Raw genomic sequence first — 24,410 nt, 5'->3', positions numbered from 1 at the left:
CTTGCCACATCAGCATTTTATCTTTTAGCGCTAGCATCTGCATTAGCGCCCTAAATTCTGCCCTATAAATTCGCTCATCCCATTTTCCACATCAACACTATTTCTGTTGTTATATCAAATAAAATAAAAACATACTTAATTTATAAAAGAAAAAAGCTACAACGCATAAAGAACATAGAGATAAAGTAGTTGTTGGAGGAATTGTCTCGTTCAAGACATTGGACCCATTCTCAACTGTCTCCTAATGTCTTCAAGAGTTGGTGGAGATCGATTTTTGTTTCCTTGTCCTGGCACACGGAGATAGATCTGATGGTGTCAAACATCGTCTTCTACATCGACGCCCTAGATAAGGTCGTGAGGGTCAGGTCTTGAGGCGATGGTGATGCGGCTTGTGACTTGTTCGCCTTTGCCTTCCCTTCCTCTTGACCGCTTTTAACGCCAATGGGACGACTCTATGTTGGCACACAAGTGCCAAAACTCTCATTCATAGAAGAGTTCAAGTCGACCCCATCGTTCCGATGTTGCTAGTTTAGCTGTCGCTAAGGTTGAGCTTCATCCTCCTCCGACCAATCCCGCTTGGAATTTGGTACTTGAACTCGGGAAGTAAACCGTTTTGCGAGTAAGACTTCATGGCCATGTTGCAGATGTCTTCCTGACTCTGGCCGCTGCTCCACATCCTCTTGGCGTTGTGGTAGAAGAACGAAAAATTATCAATATATGCCTTCATTCATTCCTATCAGAGTTGGTCGTCATTGTGTCTCTTTGCCCACTCCGACTTCAAGGCGTTGTACTTCTCCATGATCCGCCCCATAACCTATTCACCTTCTAATTGTTGAAGAAGATCGGGTCCTTAGAAATGTTGACCCAACACTTCGTCAGAATCTTCGACTCATCGAGGGTGTAGTTGTTTTGTGTGCTTGGAGAGCGGGAGTGTGAGCCACCTCCTCAAAGGAGTTCGACGACTGCATGTCCAGGAGATCATACTCGTCGATGAGTAAAGTAAGAGATGATATTGTTTCTAGTATAGGAAACGTTTTATTTTTAATGGGACAATCCAAAACGGAGAACGTTTCATTTCTAATGGGACAGATGGAGTATTCTCCATGCTTATTTTATGATTGATATAAATATACGTCTTTGGGTTTTAAAGAGGCAAACTTTGAATAAACCATACTAGTTTGTAAGCCTCCTATGTGAGCTTTCTCCTTTGTGAGAATTTATCTAAATAAGTTGCTTGATTTTCTCTTTTTGATTAAGTCAAGTAAATGTATGCACCTATGATTTCGTGTCCATAGAGAAGTGGAGCCAATTGAGTGCTTGCCTTGGTGAAAATAGCCAAAGGTTGCCCTCATCTTTTTGTGGGAGGTCTTAGATCTCAAGGATGGTTCCTCCCTCAATTCACCTTCTTCCTTTTCTCTTCACTCATCCATTCCCTTTAAAATATAGTTTTCGTAGCTAGTTTCACCATATCTTTTGTGTTATTTGAAGATCAAACAAATTTGGGATTATCTTGAGGATATCCATTGATTCATTTATGAAGATCCATATTATTTGGTATCTAGAGCCATTCTTGTATGTGTTTGATCATATGCCTCTTTGAATTTTCATTATCGTTGTTATTTTCTTGTTTTAACCTATGTTGATCAGATTTAGCTGATTTTTGGTATGTATGATCTATAATATGTGAACTAATTGCTTGCAGAATTTTAGCCAAAAATATCCATCAATTAAATAATCAAATTAATATGTGAAGTTGCATCCATGTTTGTGCCCCAGTCTCAATAGATTTGGTCGAAACTTGAAATTGGAGGTCAATTCGAAAACCTGCTACATTGAGATATTTTCCCATTCAATAAATCTATGTGACCAAATTTTGTACAACCAAAAACTACCAATTTTCATCAATTTTGGGGTATGGTAGCTATATAAAAAAATTCCTAAAGATCAGCTAAAATTAGTAAATTTTAAGCTCAACTATGTTTGTGCGTTTGTTCCCTTGGGCCTTGAATCTTACTTTCAAGTGCTTGATTGGTTATACTTGGTTGGTTATACTTGCCTACGTGCATATGTTGATTGATCTGTCTTAGCACCTACTTTGGAATTTGGAAATTGTGAGTGAGCGAACCTACCCTTCACTATATAATACTCCCTCTATCCGTGAAATGTTGTCCAGTTTTTCCATTTCGATCCGTCCACAAAATGGTGTCCACTTTGCTTTTTTCCCATTTTTGGTAAATGGTTCCCACTTTCCACTAACTCATTACACTTACATCCTACAGTCCATTACTTTTTTCTACTCACTTTTCTTCTCATTTCTTAAAACTTGTGCTCAGTCAAACATGAACAACATTTTGCGGATGGAGGGAGTATAAGTCTTATTCCCGAATAACATTGGTGAGTGATTATGGAATTGGGGGAGGGGGGGTGGAGGTCAGGAGAGGGGTGAGAGACCAGTCCGAAGAGGGGTCTCCCACATCTTCGGGCCTAGCATAATCTATACAGTTTATATGAAGCGTAATATAATCAATATATATAGTTGCTCTAAATAGCAAGGATAACTTAATTTTTACGTAGGATTCACCGGGAAAAGCTACAGTTGCTATACCGATCTGCGGAATGTTTTTCAGAAAAGAATAATGTATTAAATGAAATTGTTTGGTGAGTTTTTAAAGTTTTGATATATAAAATTACAATTTTACCTATTAGTGTTAAAAACTCGTTCCTCTTCATTTCGTTCATTTTTTATTGTTATTTTTTTTCCTGTCTCATTAAAGATTGTTTCCTGAATCCATTGTCAATGCAATGATGTGTATATACAAGGTTGTTGACGAGTTTAGAGTTCATGACCTATTTCAAGTTGGGGCAGAGTTGGACTGGTCATATATATTTTTAGGGGTGAGCAAAAAAACTAAAAACCGAATATCCGAACCGAATCAAACCGAAATTTTGAAATTCGGTTCCGTTTTTTTTAATTTTCGGTTCGGTTCGGTTTTAAAATAAAAAAAAAATTCGATTTTTCGGTTTGGTTCTGTTCGAGAAAAAAAAATGAAAAACCGAAAAACCAAATTTTATTTTAAATATAATATTATATATATTTATTCTATTAATTTAAATATATTATATCATATATAATATATATTCTTTTAATATATTTTATATAATATGTATTATATATATTCTATTAATTTTATATTATATATTTATATTATATTAGTATATATAAAATAAAATAAATTATATATATTAATATAGGGGAGTGTTAGGATACCACAATTCCTAACCAATCATTTGTACACGTGGACGAATAATCAGCTGCCATGTGGCAATAAAAAAAATGTTCAAGGATTAAAAAAACGGCCAGTAATATTTTATACACTATACAACAATTTTTCTCGGACAATAATATCCAACACGCTAGACAGCAATCTATAGATTGTTGTTTAGCGTATTGAATATTGTTGTGTAACGTTTATAATATTGTTGAATATGTGGTGTCACGGTGTCACTTTAAGAGATGTTGTCATTTTAACACAAACTTATTAATATATACTCCATATTTTTTTTGGTTTTATGGAAAATTTCGATTTTTTCAGTTTTTGTTCGGTTTTTGAGGTTCGGTTTTCGGTTTTTCAGTTTTTCGGTTCAGTTCGGTTTGGATTTTGAACTAAATTCGGTTTTTCGGGTTTAGTTCGATTTTGGCAAAAAACCGAATCGAAACCCGAATACTTACCCCATATATTTTCATTTCAAATTTCAGATGCAATATTTTTTATTGGCAAATTTATGCACACACATATATTCTTGGATTGGAGTGGACAAAACACTAGTACGACAACATAGCTACATAGTCACATATGTAATATTGTGATGGTATTCCCAATGCTCTCCCTAAAAACTCCCTTATTTCTCTCTAATTCCTGCCACATCAGCGCCACATTAGCACCAAAATTTATCCCCAGTTTTTAGCCAACTTTTAGTCAACTGCTCAAATGGTTTCTCCCTTATTTTGGGAAAAAAAAAAAAAAAACGCCGAATGTTATCGCCGGACCATTGGGAATGCTCTAACCATTCATATTTGGGGAAAGATAAACTAACAAAAATTGTATATACAAAATACCCTTTAATTTAGTTCTATTTTTAGGATATAATTTTATGACTAATTTATCGGTATTTTAGTTTAGTTCTATTTTTAGGATGTAATTTTATGACTAATTTATCCTTATTTAATATTGACAGCATTAATTTAGATTATTAATTATTTAAGGTAATACTCCACGAATTAACACACCACATTATCAAAGTACTCCTATATTTAATTACAAAATAACTACTAGTACTATCTAATTTATTAAATGTAAGTTACATACATTTTTTAAAAGAAAATTATGTTTGATCATTTTGTACTTTAGTATCTAGTTTTTTCTTTTTTCTTTTTTGTCATTCGTATTACTTTTTCATACTAACTTGTTTGATTTTTTTTTTTTTTTTGTTAATTTTTTATTTTAAATTATCATACGATATAGATCATCAATATTTTGACAATAAAATAATTTAATATATGAACAAATAAATTAAAATAATAAAGCATTTCTATATTTGATATGTGGAATGCATGAGAAAATATTATAGCCATAATGATTTAACATTTCTTGCATTATCTTTTTATTTTGTGCTATTTTCTTTTAATACTGTTTTTCCTATTTCATTATATCCAAAAGCAGATATATGAATACGTTTTATTTTAATTTACTTTTAGTGATGGGTATTTTTATATTAAGAAAATATTAATTATTATTTCTTTCTTCATTAACATAAAGGGTGTTTATAGTAGAAATTAAGTACATATAGAGGTAGTTGCATTTATATTTATAATTTTAGAATTATTCAATCATGAAATAGTTCGATGCAAATAATTTATTTTTACTAATTTAATATTATATCAATTTTAATTTCATTCACGATTTTTTATTCTTGATGTAGAGAATAAAATGAAATTAACTTAATGATAATTAATTTGTTGAATGAAGATACTCATGAATAAAGTACATATTCTAATACTATCATTTTTATATTACAATTTTTACTTTAGTCATTTTATAATGTAAGTACAATTTTTTGATGTGAATACTATAATATCACTTTAATGTATTTTTTTAGTAGTATATATTGAATTTATTTATGTTTCATGGTTTTTAAATAATGTAGAGTCACGAGAAAATTGATCTAATAATTACCGATTAGTTGGGTGACGATAAAAAATTAAATATATATACATGTAGTCACTTTTTAGAATCATTTAATACTAGTAAATTAGTACGTGAATGACTATTAATTTTGTTTCATGTTTTTTCAGTCAAGAAGAGTACATACTACATAAGTAAATCGACTTAATTATTAGTATTAATTAGTTGGATGATAAATCGACTTAATTATTAGTATTAATTAGTTGGATGATAGTACTAAGAAGTTAAGTATATATACTGTAGTTATTTTATAATTTATAATTTAAGAATCATTCTATTTGAATGATTTTATCATTTTTAACTTTTTTGTTACTATGACATATCAAAATTATCTATATTTCATGATTTTTTAGCCAAGATGTAAAGTATATATATGCAAACATATCAACATAATAATAGTCAATTAGTTGGACGAGAGTACTAAGAAATTAAGTATATATATATTATATATATAGTCATTTTTATAATTAATAAATTTAAAATTGTTGAACAATAAAATAGTTGGGTGTGAATGATTATTGTTATTATTTTAATTTATTTTATCATTTTATATCAAATTTATTTTTATTTCATGGTTTTGAGTCAAGATATTGAATACACAAAAAAAATTGATGCAATCATCATCAGTTAGTTTGATGATAATAATAAGAAATTAAGTAACAATACATATAGTTGTTTTATAATTTATAATTTTAAAATTTACTAATAAGAATATTAAAACAGTTGGCTACAAATGGTCGTTATTTAATTTTAATTTATTTTTTACTATTTCAAAATCATTTCATAATTTTTGAGTTAAGATAATACTTGATTAAATTGCGTTAATTAAATTTTCATTAGTTGAATGACAATACTAATTAATTAAGTATATTTACACATAGTTATTTTTATAATTTAGGTAATTTTTATTACACAGTCAAATAGTTTGTTTTGAATAACTATTAATGTTTTAGTTTATTTTTATTACTGGTTAATCAAAATAATAATTTTCAATTAGTTGGATGGTAATACTAAAAATTAAAATAATAATATTTAATTAGTTGGATGTCAATACTAAAAATTTAAATACATTGTGTGACATTATTGCATAAGGTATTTGAGTGTTGGACAATAAAAGAAATTTAATATTCTTCAAATACGTACCCAATATTTTTTAAAATGTATGGTGAAGAATGTGATAAAGATATATTTTTAATTTTGATTTAGCTATAATTATGTAGCTTTATGATAGAATGAATTATCTTTCCTAAATGTGCAATTATTAAACTTAGAAACTTAATCTTTCCTAAATAATAATAAAAGGGTAAATGTGTAATGTATAAACTATGGTGAATGTAAAATCCCTAAAATGTCCAATTTTGTATACACAATTTTTGTTAAATTATCACTACTCTTCATATTTTTAGCTGTCTTCGGAGAGAAGCAAATCAATTAATTAAAAGATAGTTGGATCCAAAACATTAAACTTTCAATCAATTCCTCTTAACTATTAGATGCCTGTATATAAATGATAACGGTTAATAGTTACTTAAAGTAGTCGATAGCCACCTAATATAACGGTTGAAATGGACACTGCATTTGATAAACTTCAATAAATCCAACATTACATTAATTATTCTTCCATGTGTTTATATACGGGGATAGATAAGGAAATTAAAAAAAATAACTATAAATATATTATGTTACATGGGGAGTGAAATTGCTAACTCATCATTTAATTGCTAACTACAACTAATTTAAGGCCACATGATTTTAAAAAACGTGTGGTCTACAATTTGCCACGTGTAATTTTCATTTTTATTAATTAAATCGAAAAAATTAAAAAAAAAACGTCAAATTAGGGTTTTGGATGAAAATGTCAATATAGTGTTTTGAAAATATCAACACAATGCTTTGAGAATGTCAATACAAATTTAGGATTGACATTGTATATGCTTTATATTGACATATTATCTTAGCTGTATTGACATTAGCCTGTGTACGAAAAATACGAAAATTCTAGATTTTTATTTTTTCAAATTTTGACGTCGGAACATATGCATGAGGTATATCGTTGGAATCCTTATAAAATTATCTTTAATTTGATATATGTTATATGAATTTAAAGTTTTGGGATTTCTTTTAAAAGTTAATTATAACTAACTTGACATTAATACCCCTATTGATTTTTATTGGAATTAATCCTATAGCCTTATTGACGTTTTTTGTTGATTGTATTGACATTTTGTGTTTAATGATCTAGGCCTTTAATTTGAATATCTAATGGCTATTATTGAGTTATAGTTAGCAATTAAGTATTGAGTTAGCAATATAACACTCCCCTATGTTACATAAACATATATATATATATATATATATATATATATATATATATATATGAATAAAAGAGATGATATTTTATCTTCGGATGTATACGAAAAAGACAATTGGCTATTTCCCGAAAGGGCATGAAGAATCCTCTAATTTATGGGCACACCAGGAAAAATATTTAATGCACCCAAATTATATAAGTTTCAGTTTTTTAGTTTTCTTAATAGATAAAATTAATAATATACAGGTATTAGAATTAGCTTATGTGGCAAAACCGAGTTGAGGCATCCCATCCGATTAGTTTAACCTTTAACTATGGCGTACTTCAATGCTTTAACATGTTCATTCTGCGTTCTCTCGAAAGAAGAATATACTTATGAAATAGTACTATGCTTTAATTATTGTTTATCGTGTAACTCCTTAAAAAGAATAATTTTTGTTTACAAAACGCGTTAGTAAACAAGATCTTACGCGCAAGTCAAAATTGGTGTATTGTGCTTATAGAATTCACAAAATGGTAATGTTAAGTCACAAGTGTATTTCACCTATCGTTCATTTATTTTATACTCCTACATAACAGAGCCAATTATTTTTGTATTTATTTTATTAAATACCTATTAAAATCGTTAATGGTTTTTTGCTTATCCTAAAAAAGTTAGCAGCTGGCCAGCTCAGCTGTCTATATAGCCATAAATTATAGTAGTAAATCCTAAATATTCATAACATACATTGTGTAGTAGTCTAGTTAGTACTCCACTCCTTAATGTTTTTATCATGCTGAATTTTCTAAAAAAGTAAATTTTCACAAATGTTGCGAGTTTGGCATAGCTACAAGATCCCAATCTCATAGTCGATACGCAATGATTTCGCTTCACATAAGTTAAAAAAATAATAATAACCACATTCCAAAACTCACCACCCACATTTATGGTTCTGATTTTATCATTGCTGTCATTGTATGCAAAAATACAATTCTTTATTTACTAGCATTACAAGCTCGGAATCCCCAACTAGAAAAGATGGAACGTTATTTTTGCTTATTATTATGCTTGGTTGAAAATTAAGTGTCACCTCTCAACCGTTAAGGCAGCCCATCAATTAGTAGGAGTACAACAATTTTGGTTAGTGTTAAATTAATTAGTCACCCCAAATTTAATTAATAGAAAAAGAAATCCTAACCGAAAAACCATAAAACAGAGTCGAGCGCGAGCCGATGCTCTTCCATCTCTCTGCTGATAAAAAAGCTGTGTGTGTAGAATTGTCGCCTCCTTCCCCACCGATTCAAAATTCTCTCCGTTGATGTTCGATTGGAAGAATCAGGAAATGGACTCGCCCGATACAACACCGAAATCCGGTTTTTCTTCCTACTTCAATCGCTCGCTGACGCTCAATTCATCTTCAGACCTAGCCGCCACCACCACAAAGCCGCTCTACAACCTCTACCCCGCCCCCACTCTGCAGCGGGGCAGCTCGATCAAGAGCCTCTACAGCTCCCCGTTCGGTTCGATGGTCTCCGCCGGGAACTCACTCAAGGGCAAAGTCAGGAAATTGTGCTCGATTTTCGAATCCCCCAAACAGGCCTCAACCCCTCCAAAACCGTCAAAATTGCCGGATTCCCCCAAATCCGTCGCCGATGATTCCCCGTTCCGGCTCCCCGGCACGGAGGAGCGGGTGGTGATCTACCACACCAGCCTCCGAGGCGTCCGCAAAACGTTCCAGGATTGCCACAGCATACGCATGATTTTCCGAGGGTTTCGCGTGAGCATCGACGAGCGGGATATATCGATGGACGTGGCGTACAGGAAGGAATTGCAGAGGGTTTTGGGGGAGAAGCACATCAGCCTGCCGCAGGTGTTCATCAAGGGCAAGTACGTCGGCGGCGCCGACGTGATACGGCAGCTGCTGGAGGCGGGGGAGCTCGTCCGGCTGATCAAGGGGCTGCCGCTGCGGCCGGCGAATCCGTGCGAGGGCTGCGACGACATGAGGTTCGCACCGTGCGGAAGGTGCAACGGTAGCCGGAAGGTGTTCGATGAGGAGGAGGAGGAGCGGAAGAGGTGCACCGAGTGCAACGAGAATGGCTTGGTCCGTTGCCCGCTCTGCTGCTGCTGAGGTTTTTTGTGATTGTGATGAATCATGCATAACTCATTGCTTATGAGATTAGATTTGGTAGCTCTGTATATACAGATTAGGTTAGTAGTAGCTATATAATGTAACTATATACTTGTATTCATCAATAATCAGGAGGATCTCTCTTTGCCTTTTCTTTCAACATTTCCTGCTCTATATTCATATCCTCTTTTATGATTGTTGCAGCTTTTTAACCAAAATTTATAGCCTTCTTGGCAAATCTAGTCATGAAATGTTTATAACAACTGGAATATAAATATTGGATGCAACTCATTTGCAGCTGTACATTGTTCCAAGTTTCTATAACACAGTAACATACACAAAATTTCTGAGATTAATTCTATATTAACAGATGAAGCAAAATATATAGGAACACACAATGTTACCTAAGTTGACAAACTTGCTAATAAGCTACATTGTCTCTTCTTGATATGCAGCCACCAGCTATTGTGTGAGAGGCATGCATTCAAGCTCAATCTCCAAGAATCCCCTCTCAACGTTCTGCAACCTAATAGCGATTTCCTGTTTCACCTTACCGTCTTCTAAGACGATGGCCCCGTCTCTTACAAGGGTGTTCTCCTCCTTGCTTGCTTTCCAATTCCCTAGCTGCATTGGCTCATTAATGGACGAATACTCTGTAGCTTTTGCAGCAGAGAGAAGTGGTTGAATATCAATCTCCGCGCTTCCCATGAAGTCGTCTGTTGAGAAGGTATCCTTGTCGTAGACTAGCTGCAAATAAATCATTCAATACATCGACAACGACAAATGGTTTTGTGAAACAAGGAGTATGATACTGTTTGATGCAAATTTTACCAATTTAAGGGGAGGAATATCTTCTGGGATTGACAACATTAGTTTTTCATTCCATACAGGGTTGAGGTTATTCTTTATGACTCGTGTCTTCATAGACTGCAACCCGGAGAAGCCTTGTAGTTGTTAGAAGCAGAATAATCAATTTAACTTCAGTTGAGGATCATGCAAGGAGAGGAGAAGAATGGTTTACTTGATTTCCAAGATTGAGGATGACATATGGGTCACTAGAAACCATATCTCGGACAGCAAGGTCAGTGCCTCTGACGATGTTAACATTAATCAATCCTACGAATTCAACCATGCCAGCCTATCGAAAGTAAGAGAACAAGGTAAAGATTATGCATCTCGCAGAACAAAGACTTTGACGTAAATACTTATAAGATAATAACAACTAAAACTCTATGGACATGAATTACTAGTTAATACCATTGAGTTGTTTTTTTTGGCTGGCTTGTGCTCTCGTCTCCAGCTATAACGAAATGCATTCCCCAGACCCTGCATACGTGTGGTGGTTTGTTTCTTGTAGTGTTTCTTGTCGGCTCCTGATTGAGAAGAACAACTCGAAGAACGGCTATGGGTTGCTGGAGTTGATGATGGAAAAGGGCAACACATCGGCAATTCACTGTTAACAAACTGTTGAAGCTCATATTTTCTCCTGAGCATAAGAAACATCTAGGTTCAGAAAATGGATGTAAACACAGTTTGGAGAAGAAAAAATATCTCAAACAAGGTGCTGTACTACCTTATGAAATCAGTGCGTTCCTCTGCAGATGCATCTGGTTTTGGTTTGCTGTAATCTTCAGGGATGTTGGTTTCGTATTTAAAGTTTACAGCATTGTTTCCTCCCATCTCAATTAGGGCATCAACTTGCTCATCCGTCCACTCATCAAGCTTCACAGACAAAACCTATAAGGTAGACATGAAAGATCACTCATCGATTCTCGACTTGAGAAATACAACTATACGTATAGCTGTTGGGCTGATAGATGAGCTCCTGACCTTTGTTATATGCACTCCAAGGCTTCTATGTACACCAGAGCACTTTATACATATGAATGCTCCAATGGTCAAAGATCTGCTTGTAACAAACGGAACTATAAGTCGCAATATATTGTAGAGAGATGTCATAAAAAGTCTATAGATGCGAAGTTTGATAGACCTATCTATACCATCTTCAAACTAGCTCAACATAATGGGATTTTCCGCCTAAATGTGATTGAGAAGCGATAAAAGAGATAACACTGAGACTTACACCCATTTTGGATCTGCAGTTCCACAATCGGCACAAAAATCATTGCCAGCTTCAGTTAATATATTCTGCAGCCTCTTTCTCGCACCTGTTCGCACCAAAAAAAAGTAAAATCAAGTTGCAGGCGGCCTTTAAAGTACTATTACAGCTTTCTTGCGCGTAAAATATCAATTTGAATCAACAGAGTCTGTCGAAAGGTAAGGATATTAGAGTATAAGAATCCGTGTTAAGAGACCTCGACAGCAGAAATGGAGTAATCCATTATCTTAGTCTAATTTGCACTACTGTTGGGAGAATTTTTACCAAGTAAGAATTCTAACATCAAAACTGTATGATCAATATACTGGAAATAGTAATGTTGCTTTAAGATAAAGATGATTGTTACAAATGATTGGAACGTGTTCGTTTATAGGCAAAATTATCTATCATGGACAGGATCGAGGACCCTTGAAATTTTACAAGCATATGATTTGGTCCAATGTGGCAGCAAACTTGATTTCTCAGTTCAATGTTCAAATAATCAGTTTTGCATATTTGAGGTAATAGGTAGCTCAGAACGTTCAAATCTTAGTTTTATCAATCGTGAAACAATACTATTTCCCGTTTTTAACTCGACTGCACATTTGGAGCGCTCATCACAAGTGCAATAGCAACACAAATCAAATATACAAATCATTACAGGACCTCATTAAGACTACAATTCACTTACAGGTAGAAGGTTGTTGTGATTTCCTCGGGCTGTCCTCCCAGGTTTCCAACTTAAGAAGGTCATAAAGACAAGAACCTGCAACTGATTTTCAGAAAACTCATATTGCCAACATAATAATTTGTACAAGAATCAGACTGAATGTGTTATGTGGAGTTTCAATATGTTTTACATAAGAGTAGAAAAGTTCCACAATTAGATTAGTTAATGTAGTAGAGACAAATTAAAGGCCACTAATCATGTAAATTAATGCTCCAAATGATCTCTAGACTTGTATTAAAAAAAAATCCATCCCCAGAAATGAGCTCTAGACTGGTAAAAAATTAAGGCCCAGAAACACCAAAATGAATAAATATAGCCTATGAAAATATTACATTTTCTGATTGAAATTCCAATATATACTACTCCATAATGAAGCATAATTAGAAAGGACAAAATCCATCGATTACCTGAAACGGTTTCAGTTTCAGATTCTTCATTCTCTAGTTCAACAGACATTTGGGGATTTGAAACCCAAATCACGAAATCACAACGAATAAACCATTTTGCTGCTTTTCTTCTGCATTGGCAATACAGAAAAAAAAAATCAATATCACATAACAATGCAATAATTAAGAAAATTCATACAGTTAATTGAGGTCGTTGGTGATGATCAAATCATTGGACACACGTTCACCAGCAGAAGTAGTTGCATGGAATTAAATACAGCCAAGTTGGTAGGGGCCAAATGATTTGTGCCGATGAACAACAGATATTCAGGATTTTTTTTTAAAAATAAAATCGGAGAGAGGAATAATCAAAATTGGGTTTGGATTATTGTGAATTGTGAGAGCAGAAAATCGCAGGCAGAAAGTGAAGGGTGGTGGATAATGTTTTATTGATGATGGTTGACATCAACCAGAGCTTCAACCTTTTTCTTTCCATCGCAAAATATAAGCGCGTGGTATGCACGTGATTTTGAAGCGTGTTTTGTTATTCATTACACATAATTTCTCAAATACGTGTCTTTGAATTTTGTATTGACATAATATTCTCAGATTTCTCAAAAAAAATATGTAGTGGATGTTATTTGTAAAATATTATGGACGTTACTAATGCTTCAAATCTATGTTTCATTATTAATACTACCTCCGACTGCTCTGTCACATTTTATAGTTAGGGCATTTATTTTAAGAAATTAGTATTTAAAGGTTAAATTGATAGAATAAAGTACTCCGGCCGTTGTGACATAATAGAACAATTGTGTAATCGAAGTAAACAGAAATGTAAAGAAGACAGATCACGTTGCATTGACTACGTCCACAGGCGGAAACGGAGAACAAATATTATTCAGATTGTTTTCAGATTACAGAGTTTTGTGTCCTACTTCTACATAACGTTCGGCTAGCAGTAACCATACAGATTCAAGGCATACTAACACCAGCAAACCGAATTAAAAAAATAAAAAGAAAAGTAAATAGTAGTGTAACTTTTTTCGGAAAAATAAAAAATTGACTCAATTAGCCTAGTACGATCCAAAAATTAATACTATAACTCACTACAAATTAGTGATGAATAACTACAACCGAAAATTTTGTTGCGTTAGTAATTAGAAAATGCATTACTCTGATATGAACATAAAGTAAAAATTTTATGTTTCCTCAAGTATAGTCAAATCAACACTATTGCACTTACATTTTGAAACGCAAAAAACTCGTATGCCGACATTCAAATGCATGTGGATGGGGATCCGCCTTCAAAACGCTTGGCCCTATCAATAATTGATTCAAAAGTCTTACTCTTACTTGTTTCCATAAAAGATCTCATTACTATTGTAATTTGTAAGAGCACAGCCATTAGTAACTCTTTAATCAGCTGATTCCTATTCTCCTCCTGCTACATTTTCATTTCAAACTCCTCAACTTCTAACATGGGGTGGGGATAATATTAGATTGAAAACGCAATCACAAGATTCACTACATTTGATAAATATGAACCTCAATGCTCGCGATACGCAAAATATATATATTTCGTATAAAATTAGCTTAATCTTTTGCTTTTTTAGGACGATTTCATTTGCACCCTCTAATTTAGTTGGGACATTAATAATAAAAACGTTTTTGAAGCGTTTGTAGTATATTTAGAAATACAAAATAACGTCCTTAATTGCATTAAAAATATTTTTAATAGGATTTTTTTGTTGTTGTTGTTGTGTTTAATAAATTACTCAACAATAATAATGTCTTGACAATTTCTCCCCTTGCTTATTGGTGAGAGTTTTCGGAAACTGGAATAAATACATAAATTGAGCAGGTTGAATATTTTAGCAATTAAAAAATTTCATTCAAGGAGCATAATATTCAACCAAACAATTGAAAGTGTGGAAAGTTTTCATGCAAAACTTGTTTGTAAAATCTAAAACGGCTCAGTTGCATAAACATTGATATCCGGTATAGTCAGTGAAATATGCAATTTCATCAAACAAATGTTGATAAATAACAAAATATACAGTCCATATAAATACTAGTAAATCATAGGAATAAATTAGAGTTAGCATTTTCCCTTTCCCGTATGACAAACATAGTCACATCTCTAAATGCGCTTGTAAGTGCCAATTCTACACTAATTTTCGATTCTTTCAAATTTTCGGACACTACACTAATTTTTTCAAGATTGTTTTTTTTTAATTGAAATCCAAGAATTAATGATGAACCAGACCAATTCCACCAGTACGATTTAAAGTGGTGTTTAGTTTCCAACGATAATGATATGAAAAGGCTAAAAAATCCGCAATCAACTATGTATTTCTATGTTCAGGTTTTAATTAATATTTATTTTTGTTGTTTATGTTCTGAAAATGCCACCAATATCTTCGACTTCAAACGCGCGGCCAGGCGAAATTAGCCATGGAAACGTTTTGCACATTTTTGCACATTTGGGGCAGAAAGTTCGCCCGGGCGGACATTTTGTGCCTTACAATTCACCCGACCGGGCGAATCACGCGGACTTATATTTTGTGGGTCATTTCCTTTAATTTTGGACCTAAACTATAAATAGCACTTTTTCCATTTTATTTCTTGGTTGAACATTGAATTTGTAGCTTGTGAGCTTTGTTCTTCCCTTTGAGGGTTTGTTTCAAATTCCTAGTTTTCTGGGTTGCTTTTCCCATCAATTGCTAGTCAAGTATGAAATTTCCATCAATTGCTAGTTCAAGCATGGATCAAGTAAAGATATATTTGAGGCTTGTGGATTCCTTGAAGGTTTAGCCATTGATACTTGTTAGTATGTTATAAGTGTCTTTTGCTTATTCCATCAATGACATTTATCTTCCTTTTCATATTCTTCATCTCTTGTCTCCCATCAAATCATTTTGGGTCTAGTTTTTGAAGGGTTAGATCCACTCTATCCTTTTATTGTTTTTTTGTGTGTGCTTTTGTGTTCAATTGCAAAATCAACATCAACAAAGAGTATAAATCTTGGGTTAATGAATCATAATCTAATTAGATCCTTCTCAGATATGTTATGTGTATGTCTATTAGACTCATGTTAGGCTAATATGCATGGGGCCAACGTTAAGCTCATATATGAGTGTGTTATATTGTTAACTCATTCTTAATTTGCTAACTACAACTAAATAATAGTTTTTGGATCATTAAATCCAGGTACAAGATCATACAACCATGAGTATCAACACAATGTACAAAAAATGTCAATTGGGGGTATTATTGTCAATTAACAAAAAGTTAGTTATAACTATCTTTTAAAAAATATCTCAAAACTTTAAATGATTATAACTATCCCAATTAAAATTATTTTTTTAAACAACATATATCAGATTAAAGATAATTTTATAAGAATTCCAACGAGATCTTACATGCATATGTTTCGATGTCAAAATAAAAAAAAATCCTAAATTTTCATATTTTTTGACAAACAGCTAACATCAACATAGATAACATAATATGTGTACAATACCAATATTAAATTGTGTTCACATATTCAATGCATTATGTTGATATATCTTTAAGACACTATATTGATATTGCGACTCAAAATCCTAAATGTGATAGTTAATCTTATTTTTTCAATATTAAAATATGAAAAACGAAATTACATATAGAAAATTATAGACTATTAGATCTCTTAATTCTTATGATCTTAAATTAGTTGTAGTTAACAACTAATGAGTGAGTGAACAATTGATCACACCCCAACTCATATATACATCGACAATCCCTCCCACTGTAACGTTCATTTAAATTTAGTCATTAAATTTGACAACCCCCTCCCACTGAATCTTAATTAATTGTGTTTACGCAACTAAATGAGCCTCCCACTGTAACGTTCATTTAAATTTAGCCACTAAATTTGATAACCCCCTCCCACTGAATCTTAATTAATTGTGTTAATGCAAATAAATGAGAGGTGTATGAAAAGTATATATAAACGTAAACTGTTTGGATAAAATTCACTTTCAAATATTTATCTTTTTCCATAGAAAAAGTAGTATAATAGTTAGCTAACATGAAATCGTCAAGATGGGGAGATGTGGTTACAATTTTCATTGTCCTTATATTTGCTGCTAATTATGCAGCGGTGTCCGCTGACGATGACGACAATGGTTGTAAAGAATGTTTATTTGGGTGTTCGGACACTGGTTTAACTGACGACGAATGCCGTGAAAGTTTCTGTTCTTTCAATTGTCAGAACTCACCGCCGTCTCACAAATCACATCGATCAAAGGCTCACAACTAATGATTCAAAGATTTTATGTGCACGATCTATTGTAAACCTTAATAATGCCACAATAGGTGTTTTACCAACATTTTATGTGGCCTATAATAATTGTGATACTTTTAAATATTTTAATAGATCTTTAATTTATTGTGTCACTTTCAAATATCTTAATATCTCACGATCCATTATAATATTATCTCACGATCCATTATAGTATCAAAATAGGATCTACGTAGAATCCGTATTTTACTAACTTCTATTTTTTACTCCTTCGGTCCCTCTGTAGCTGAGTCGTATTTCTTTTTATGATTATCTCACTTTAGCTGAGTCATTTCCTATTTTGACAAAAAACACAAACTTTTCTTCTCTCTTACTTTACTATCTCTTATTTTATTCTCTCTTCATCTCTCTTCATTTTTCTTATTCATACTTAATTCTCCATTCACTTAGCTAATTTTTAACGCAATACTTTAAAATCTCGTGCCGAAAGAAAACGTCTCTACTACATAGGGATGAAGGGAGTATTTTTTCACATAGATAATTTTTTAAAAACCTGTGTTATATTAAATTGGTCTTTAAGTGATGGAGACTATGCTTTTTATCATTGAAAATTATTATTGCATAACGTATTTTTCTTCTCTACACTAGTTGTATTTAAATACTCCTACATGTTAAATATGATTTGTTAGTTAGAAAATAGAAATAAAATGTGAATAAATAAATACTCCTACTAATTAAAATTGTTGGCAATTGAAACTAAAAATATAACATATGACTGTCCCACATCGATGCCAAGAGAAAACTGAAACTAGTATATAAATCTCATGGGCCCTCCTCCTATCACCAATTGGTTTTAGGATGGAACCTATGGATTTCTATCATGGTATCAGAGCGGGTCGCCGACTGTGGGTCAAATTTAACTGACCCAGCAGTATATCTGGGCCGAAACCAAAAAAATGACTGATCCAGCAGTATATCTGGACTTAAAAATTTGGGCCAAATGGTCCAACCGATCGAAAAAAAATTGGACCGATTGTCCAATCGATTAGAAAAAGTCCAACCCCTCCAAGATTCACCTAAGATTCACCTTGAAGGGTTTGAGGGAGGGTGTTGGCAATTGAAACTAAAAATATAACATATGACTGTCCCACATCGGTGCCAAGAGAAAACTGAAACTAGTATATAAATCTCATGGGCCCTCCTCTTATCACCAATTGGTTTTAGGATGGAACTCATGGATTTCTATCAAAAATCATATGAGCTTATGGACTATAGTATATTGTATTAGTTTCTTGATTAGCATTTCAATTACATTCATCGCATCCTTATAGAGAGACTAGTAAGCAAATAATGAAAGACTATTTCGACTTTATTTTCTAATTATCAATTTTTGTATTCTAACAATTAGCTTAGTTAATTTTTATTTGAAAATAAACAAGAACATGACATGTTAAAAAATTATTTCTACCTATAAAACTCAATCACGTTGTTTCAAAATTGAATCAATACAATGCATTGGTTCTAAATTAAACCAAAATATTAAAAACTACGGTATTGAGGCTACAGGTATAAATTCTTCAATGTTTTAAAAAACTCTTCATCATTATCGACTTTGTGCAATTCTTCGACGACCTTGAACCAATTAATCAGTAGCCGTCTTAGGATGGAAATCCTCCTCACCTAATGTCAAGACGGATTACAAATTCATAGCAATAATTAATAAAATATGAACATTTTAGTGACTTTGTGATTATGATAAGAACATTGTGTTTAATAGCTAGCTTTGGGTCCGTAATACTTTTGTGTTAGGAGAATTAAGACAAAATTAATAAAGTAAGAGATATGAAGAGATAGATAGTTAAAGTAATGTCAGTGGGATAGCGAGATCCAATGGCGGATCCATGATTTAAAACTCGTGGGGTCGGATATAATAAAAATAAATTATATATAAAATATTTAAATAATTATTATTTAAAAATATAATATTTAAATAGAGTAATTTTTTGAAAGAGGATATATTATCTTTTGTGCATTCTTATTAATATTCATCTCACAAATTTATAGTAGAATTTAATTGTTTGATAGTGAGTTCGTAATGTTTGAATTTTAAAGTATTTTGTTTTTAATTTGTGATACTAAGTCTAATTTGTGTCAAATTAGTAGTAATAAGTAGTATCCATATCGAAAAGACTAATCCTAATAAAACATTCTATATACATTTTTTGATGAGTCAATATGTAATAGTAGGATAGACTGGATTTCTGTGACACCAAATTTTAAAATTTGCAACATTAAATAGTTTTCCTAAAAGTAATGAATCTGTGATGATTTTCAAATAAAAGAAAAAATTCGTTTAGAAGTATTAACAAAAAAAAAAAAAATCATTATTCATATGCCAAATCCCAATTTTTTAGCCCAAATCTCAAATAGAATGAAGGGCGAATAGAATCCCAGAAGTTAAAATATGCATCTTCTTCCCAAACTTCTCTTCTATCGAAATCTTATCCGCTTATCTTCTTCATCAAATTACCAAATTGAGAGTATATTTATTCTCTTCTTTATTTCTCCAATTTTTAGTTTCACTGTTTCTCTGCTTCTCTTCCTTGGAGAAGGCTGCCATGGAGTCGGAGGCAGGGCTTTTGAGGATCGGCGGGCCGAGTAGTGGTATTTTCCGGCAGCAATCATGGACCAACGGTGGGGTCGGCCGACCCCGCTCGACCCCACCTGGGTCCGCCGATGGCGAGATCCCGTTGTTGTTGTTATTTTTTTTTATTTTTAATTATTATTATTATTATTATTATTATTATTATTAGTATTATTATTGTTTTAGTGGTATTATAAGTTGTAAATAATTTGATGTATAAGGTTAATAAATTGAGAAAATTTTCATTAATGGAATGCCTATATTTTTATGGGACGGACGAAAATGTAAAGTGCACATATTTTTATGGAACAAAGTATTTTTTTCTGTGCATGCAGTATCTTGTTCCCTCTCCTACTCCAGCTCGGTCGTCCTCGTTCAAAATTTCAGCTGCTGCCGGAATAGATTGTCGTCTCAGTTCTGCCTTGCCATCGCCGAGTGGGGCTTGGCTTTGACTGCCATGGTAAGTTTTGTTGTGATTTGGCGAAGCAAGACGTTTTGATTCTGTTGTTGATCTTCTTTATTTAGGTACAATTCTTCTGTCACGACCGCACTTTGCTAAGGATAGCGAAAGCGGGTAAACCGCGACTAATGAGAGGGATTAAAGAAACGGGGAAAGAAAAGGGGAAAGAAAAGGGGAAAGAACTTGAGAATATGCCCAAAGGCCAAGTCGATTCATATTATAGAATAGAAACCAAATGTACCATTTCATGGTCTTAGAACTAGAATAAATATTACATCAATAAATCATAGTTCGAAGGTGAGATTCTAAGATGTCTCACTCCACAAAAGAGCAGCGGAATAAGTCCATACTAGACGACTTCGTGTATGAAGACACGAATAGTGAAAAGATCCACTGGATTATTTAGTAGCATCGACTCCGATCGTTTCTCCATCCTCTTGACGTTCAACCTGCACATTTATAAATACATGCAGGGCTGAGTACAGGAGTACTCAGTGGACACATGCCGAAAACAAAACATACAATATATAGTTGTCACCCATCTACAGTATCGCACGAGAGTTTTTCTTAAAAGGCCCGAGCATACTAAATTCTTTTGTGAGCTAAAAGTTCGTCTGATCAGACTAAGTTCTTTCAAAATTTCTACCATATCTGTGAATCGTGTACCGTGAAGGTGGCCACCTTCAGCGGACACATCGCCGGCCAACCGCTGATGGCTCACGGCTCTCGTGCACATTATTCCGAAAAGGATTTGCGGTCCTATTGGGAACCGAATTCGTTAAACTAGGTTTGGCATTGCCAAAACCCCGCAAGCTACAACCCCAACAGATAGGCCTCAAAACAAACATTTTATGGCATGACAACACTTTGAAATAATCACTGCTTCATTTTGAGAAAAGATGATTTTTCATAACTTCAAAAGTATTTGCTTTATATCGACACTATAGTGCTGACTATTGAAAGAAAACCCACCTGATATGCTTATGTCTCAACTCAATTACTCGCTTTGGCCTCACTCGCCCTTGAGCAACTTATCCCTTGAAAATAAATAGCGTAGCACGCTAATTAATACTTGAACTATTTTTCTTTAGAAAGAATGCATGCATCCTATTGGATAGCACCTATATCTCAGTCTCGTCTTATAGGATTTTTTTCTTAATCCTACCTCGACTTCACTACTCTGCAGAGTTTATTTATTCTCTTTATTAACTTTGGAGAAAATCTATTTTCTCTAAACAAATACTCGGCCCTTATTTACAAGAATAGGAATTCTTGGAAAGTCTCTTCTAAAATCCTTTTCTTCGGATTTTTCTTAAGGCCACTTATGGTGTCGCGGGGCGACGCCGACCGGCTTTCGCGTCTCCCACTTTACTACTTTATTTTCCCGAAAATAAATTATTCGGAATTTATTCATCGACTTTTCGGGCTTCAACTCAAAATTTTGCATCTTCGAAAACTTAGTAAATTATTCGAAAATTAATTAATTGAGCTCCATCTCAATTCTTCAATAATTCCAACTTCTCATAATTTAAATCTTGGCCCAAAGCCCACTGCACTCAATTAAATGAGACTAGTCCCAATAACTAAGTAGCAATACTCCATATAATTCATGTAGGCCCAAGCTTTAATTAAATGAGATATTCTACTACTCCAATTAAGTTGGACTTAGCCCAACAAACAATTTCCAACCCAACTTCCTTTATTAACACATCAGCCCATTGTTTTAATTTCTCCAAGCATTGAGGCCCAATAAAGAAAAGGAAGTACCCACTTATACTACTCCCTTCTCCATTGTGAATTTCCCCCAATTCTCTTTCCAAAAGAAATCCCTAATTAGAACTGAGGAGCTGCGCATCTCTCCTTCTCTCTCACGCCTCCTTCGGCGAAATCGCCGTCGACGTCTCGTCCTCCACCGGCTATCACCGCAGGTGTCTCTCCTCTCTCCCCTATCTGAAAAAAAAAACGAAGAATCCTTATTGAGGCAGCAGTATCTCCGTCGAGCTCTCTCTCTCTCTCACTCGGCGAGCTCACAGCACCGCCGCCGCCGACGTCACTCGCCGTCCGCCGCTCCTCTGCGTCGCCGGCTCTCCGTCGCTGCTGCTAGTGCTCTGCATCGGTTCTCGCCGTCGAGCCCTCCAAGAGGCAGCGACTCCAGCCCTCTCTCGACCTTCCCTCGACGGCGCTGACACCAGCCGACGCCTTACTCTGCTGCCCCGGCAGCGTCTCCGTTCAGCCGGGCCTCCCGGAGCTCGTCGCTGCCCGTCCGTCGCCGGGCAGCTCCGCCCAACTAAAGCTAAGTCCTCCTTTCCCCTTCCCCTTTCAAAGCATGGTTCTTTAAAGCTTTATGTTCTTGGCAGATTGTTATTACTGCTTTATCACTTGATGTGAGGTGGTCTTAATTGCATTGAGAGGGGTTTGTGATATGAGAAGGAATGTAGCTACTGGAATTGGTCTTTGGCTATGGTATTAAAGTTCTGATTTTTCAAATGGGGCATTTAGCTTACTGCATTGAGTCTCTATTCTTACACATGCTTACTGTGGGAGAACTTGAGGGTTCTGCTATTGTTTCATACTTGGTTGTGAGAATCCTATGGAAATTTCTAAGTTCTTGTGCTATCTATTTCTTGTTCTTCATGATGCAAAGGTTATTGGGTGTTGAGGTTGTTACCTCACTTTGATGAATCCTCTCGGATGGGACTGATGTCCAGCCTCAAAATCTCCTCCTTGCTCCTCCTCCCTTCCTTGCTATATTCCTTGACTTTATGTGAGTTTGGGGTGTCATTTTGTGGGGAGGAGAAGAGAGATGAGGCAGCTTATATAGAGCTCTACTCTTGGCTATTTGTGCTTGAGACTTGGAGGCAAAGGCTCTTATTTTGGGGCTGCCAGCTCTACCTCTTTTGAGCTTCATGTTCATGTTATTCTTACTACTTTGGTGTATGTGTGGCTGTCTCTCTTGGCTGTTTCCTCAGCCTTGAACGATGGGAAGAAGAGGATTTGACTCATGTCTATATTGGGCTTGTGTAGAGGCTCATTCTACCATGCTCATTTGTCTTGATTCCTCATTGATGCTAGTTGAGAATGTGCCAAAAAGGGGCTGATCTCAAGCTCTGCTATTTCCCTTTCTTAAATGAGCTTGTGCCTCCCTTCCTTTTTATTTGTGAGTCATCTTCTAACCCCTATTCTTGTGTTAATTTGCAGGTACATGGCTGGAGCTTTGGAGTCTTGTGGCTGCTCCCTAATTGAGAAAGAGAGTGAGGGAGAAAGAAAGAAGATGCTCCTCTAGAGATCATTTGGCTCCATCACCAAAATAGCTAGCTTCCAAACTTGTTGACTAGTGTAGTAGGATAAATGGTGTAGAATAGATGTGTGTGTTGTCACTCTCACATATGTAAACATGTGCTAGATGTATCTCCAACATTCTTGTGTATCTTATTCCTCAAATATTTATCTAATAAAAGCATAGCTTTACCTTTATCCTTGAACACATAATTTCCTTGCACTTTATTTCTTCCAACGAAAATACTTAAATTACTCCAAAGTCGAGAATTACAACGACCACTACGATTACATAGCTTCTTAAAGGAAATTAATCAAGCTACTAAATCCGATTTATCTCGAAAAAGGGAACGAAATTCCGGGGCGTCACATCTTCATTTTACAGAAATTGCTTGGGGAAGTGATAATTATATCCATTCAATTTTTGTTACAGTTTTTTTTACAGACTTTACACAAAATATTTTGCTATTAACATATAATTCGTGTAGATCTGAAAATTATGCTGTTAATTTTTTTTGGGAACATATTTTTATAAAAGAATTTTATTTATAAAGAGACCTGTAAGACATTATTTATCATCATATATTCAAGATTGCATAATTGAATATAAATAAAGCAAGATCTTCGAACATCATGTATTTCACGTAAACCATAATCATAATAGGATCGAGACATACCTTGGCGATCCATAGCGGAAGCGATTGAGGAAGGAGGAGACGAACTTCCTTGGACTTTCTTTGGCGTAGTGGTGCAACTCCAACTCCAAGGATTTTTTTCTCTCTCTTTCCCTCGTTTATGTGTTCTCTTAATGTGTGTGATTTGATGGGAACTCACACTTGTATTTATAGGCAGAGAGAGGACAAACC

General features: G+C 34.1%; 2 protein-coding genes and 2 long non-coding RNA genes across 7 annotated transcripts; 2 read left to right on the top strand and 2 right to left on the bottom strand.

The window, feature by feature from the left end:
- The first annotated feature begins 8,722 nt into the window (after positions 1-8,722).
- Positions 8,723-9,822, top strand: LOC125194330 (uncharacterized protein At5g39865-like). Its single transcript, XM_048092498.2, has one exon. The coding sequence runs from the start codon at positions 8,853-8,855 to the stop codon at positions 9,660-9,662; it is 810 nt and encodes a 269-aa protein (XP_047948455.2). The 5' UTR covers positions 8,723-8,852; the 3' UTR covers positions 9,663-9,822.
- Positions 9,823-9,913: 91 nt separating this feature from the next.
- LOC125194329 (Calcium-dependent ARF-type GTPase activating protein family) lies at positions 9,914-13,329 on the bottom strand. Of its 4 annotated transcripts, none has more exons than XM_048092495.2 (10): positions 13,076-13,329; positions 12,898-13,007; positions 12,452-12,532; positions 11,746-11,830; positions 11,493-11,568; positions 11,236-11,399; positions 10,920-11,148; positions 10,684-10,800; positions 10,494-10,589; positions 9,914-10,409 (listed from the first exon to the last, which is right to left on the bottom strand). In XM_048092495.2, the coding sequence occupies exons 2-10, from the start codon at positions 12,944-12,946 to the stop codon at positions 10,125-10,127; spliced, it is 1,182 nt and encodes a 393-aa protein (XP_047948452.1). In that variant the 5' UTR covers positions 12,947-13,007; positions 13,076-13,329; the 3' UTR covers positions 9,914-10,124. The 4 variants fall into 4 exon arrangements, with proteins under 4 accessions (XP_047948452.1, XP_047948454.1, XP_047948453.1 ...); XM_048092497.2 differs by having other exon boundaries at positions 12,452-12,526; XM_048092496.2 differs by having other exon boundaries at positions 13,119-13,329.
- A 7,129-nt stretch (positions 13,330-20,458) lies between these two features.
- On the bottom strand, positions 20,459-21,304 carry LOC148927464 (uncharacterized). The gene is made up of 2 exons (XR_016137541.1): positions 21,241-21,304; positions 20,459-20,717 (listed from the first exon to the last, which is right to left on the bottom strand). It is a non-coding gene; the product is annotated as an uncharacterized LOC148927464 (long non-coding RNA).
- A 509-nt stretch (positions 21,305-21,813) lies between these two features.
- LOC148927463 (uncharacterized) lies at positions 21,814-23,742 on the top strand. The gene is made up of 2 exons (XR_016137690.1): positions 21,814-22,560; positions 23,467-23,742. It is a non-coding gene; the product is annotated as an uncharacterized LOC148927463 (long non-coding RNA).
- The last annotated feature ends 668 nt before the right edge of the window (positions 23,743-24,410 follow it).

The sequence above is a fragment of the Salvia hispanica genome, chromosome 4 (assembly GCF_029641045.1).
Source record: "Salvia hispanica isolate PSC_SH4W2 chromosome 4, Shi_PSC_v1, whole genome shotgun sequence".
Classification (NCBI taxonomy): Eukaryota; Viridiplantae; Streptophyta; class Magnoliopsida; order Lamiales; family Lamiaceae; genus Salvia; species Salvia hispanica.
This window is presented reverse-complemented; position numbering and strand designations above follow the sequence as displayed.

Excerpts from the sequence above, each read along its gene's own strand:
- LOC125194330 (XM_048092498.2), top strand. The coding sequence starts at position 8,853 with ATGTTCGATTGGAAGAATCAGGAAATGGACTCGCCCGATACAACACCG.
- LOC125194329 (XM_048092495.2), bottom strand. The coding sequence starts at position 12,946 with ATGTCTGTTGAACTAGAGAATGAAGAATCTGAAACTGAAACCGTTTCA. Across the intron at positions 11,569-11,745 it reads ACTGCAGATCCAAAATGGGT|ATCTTTGACCATTGGAGCAT; the intron begins GTAAGTCTCAGT and ends TGTTACAAGCAG. Across the intron at positions 10,801-10,919 it reads CCAAAAAAAACAACTCAATG|GCTGGCATGGTTGAATTCGT; the intron begins GTATTAACTAGT and ends TACTTTCGATAG.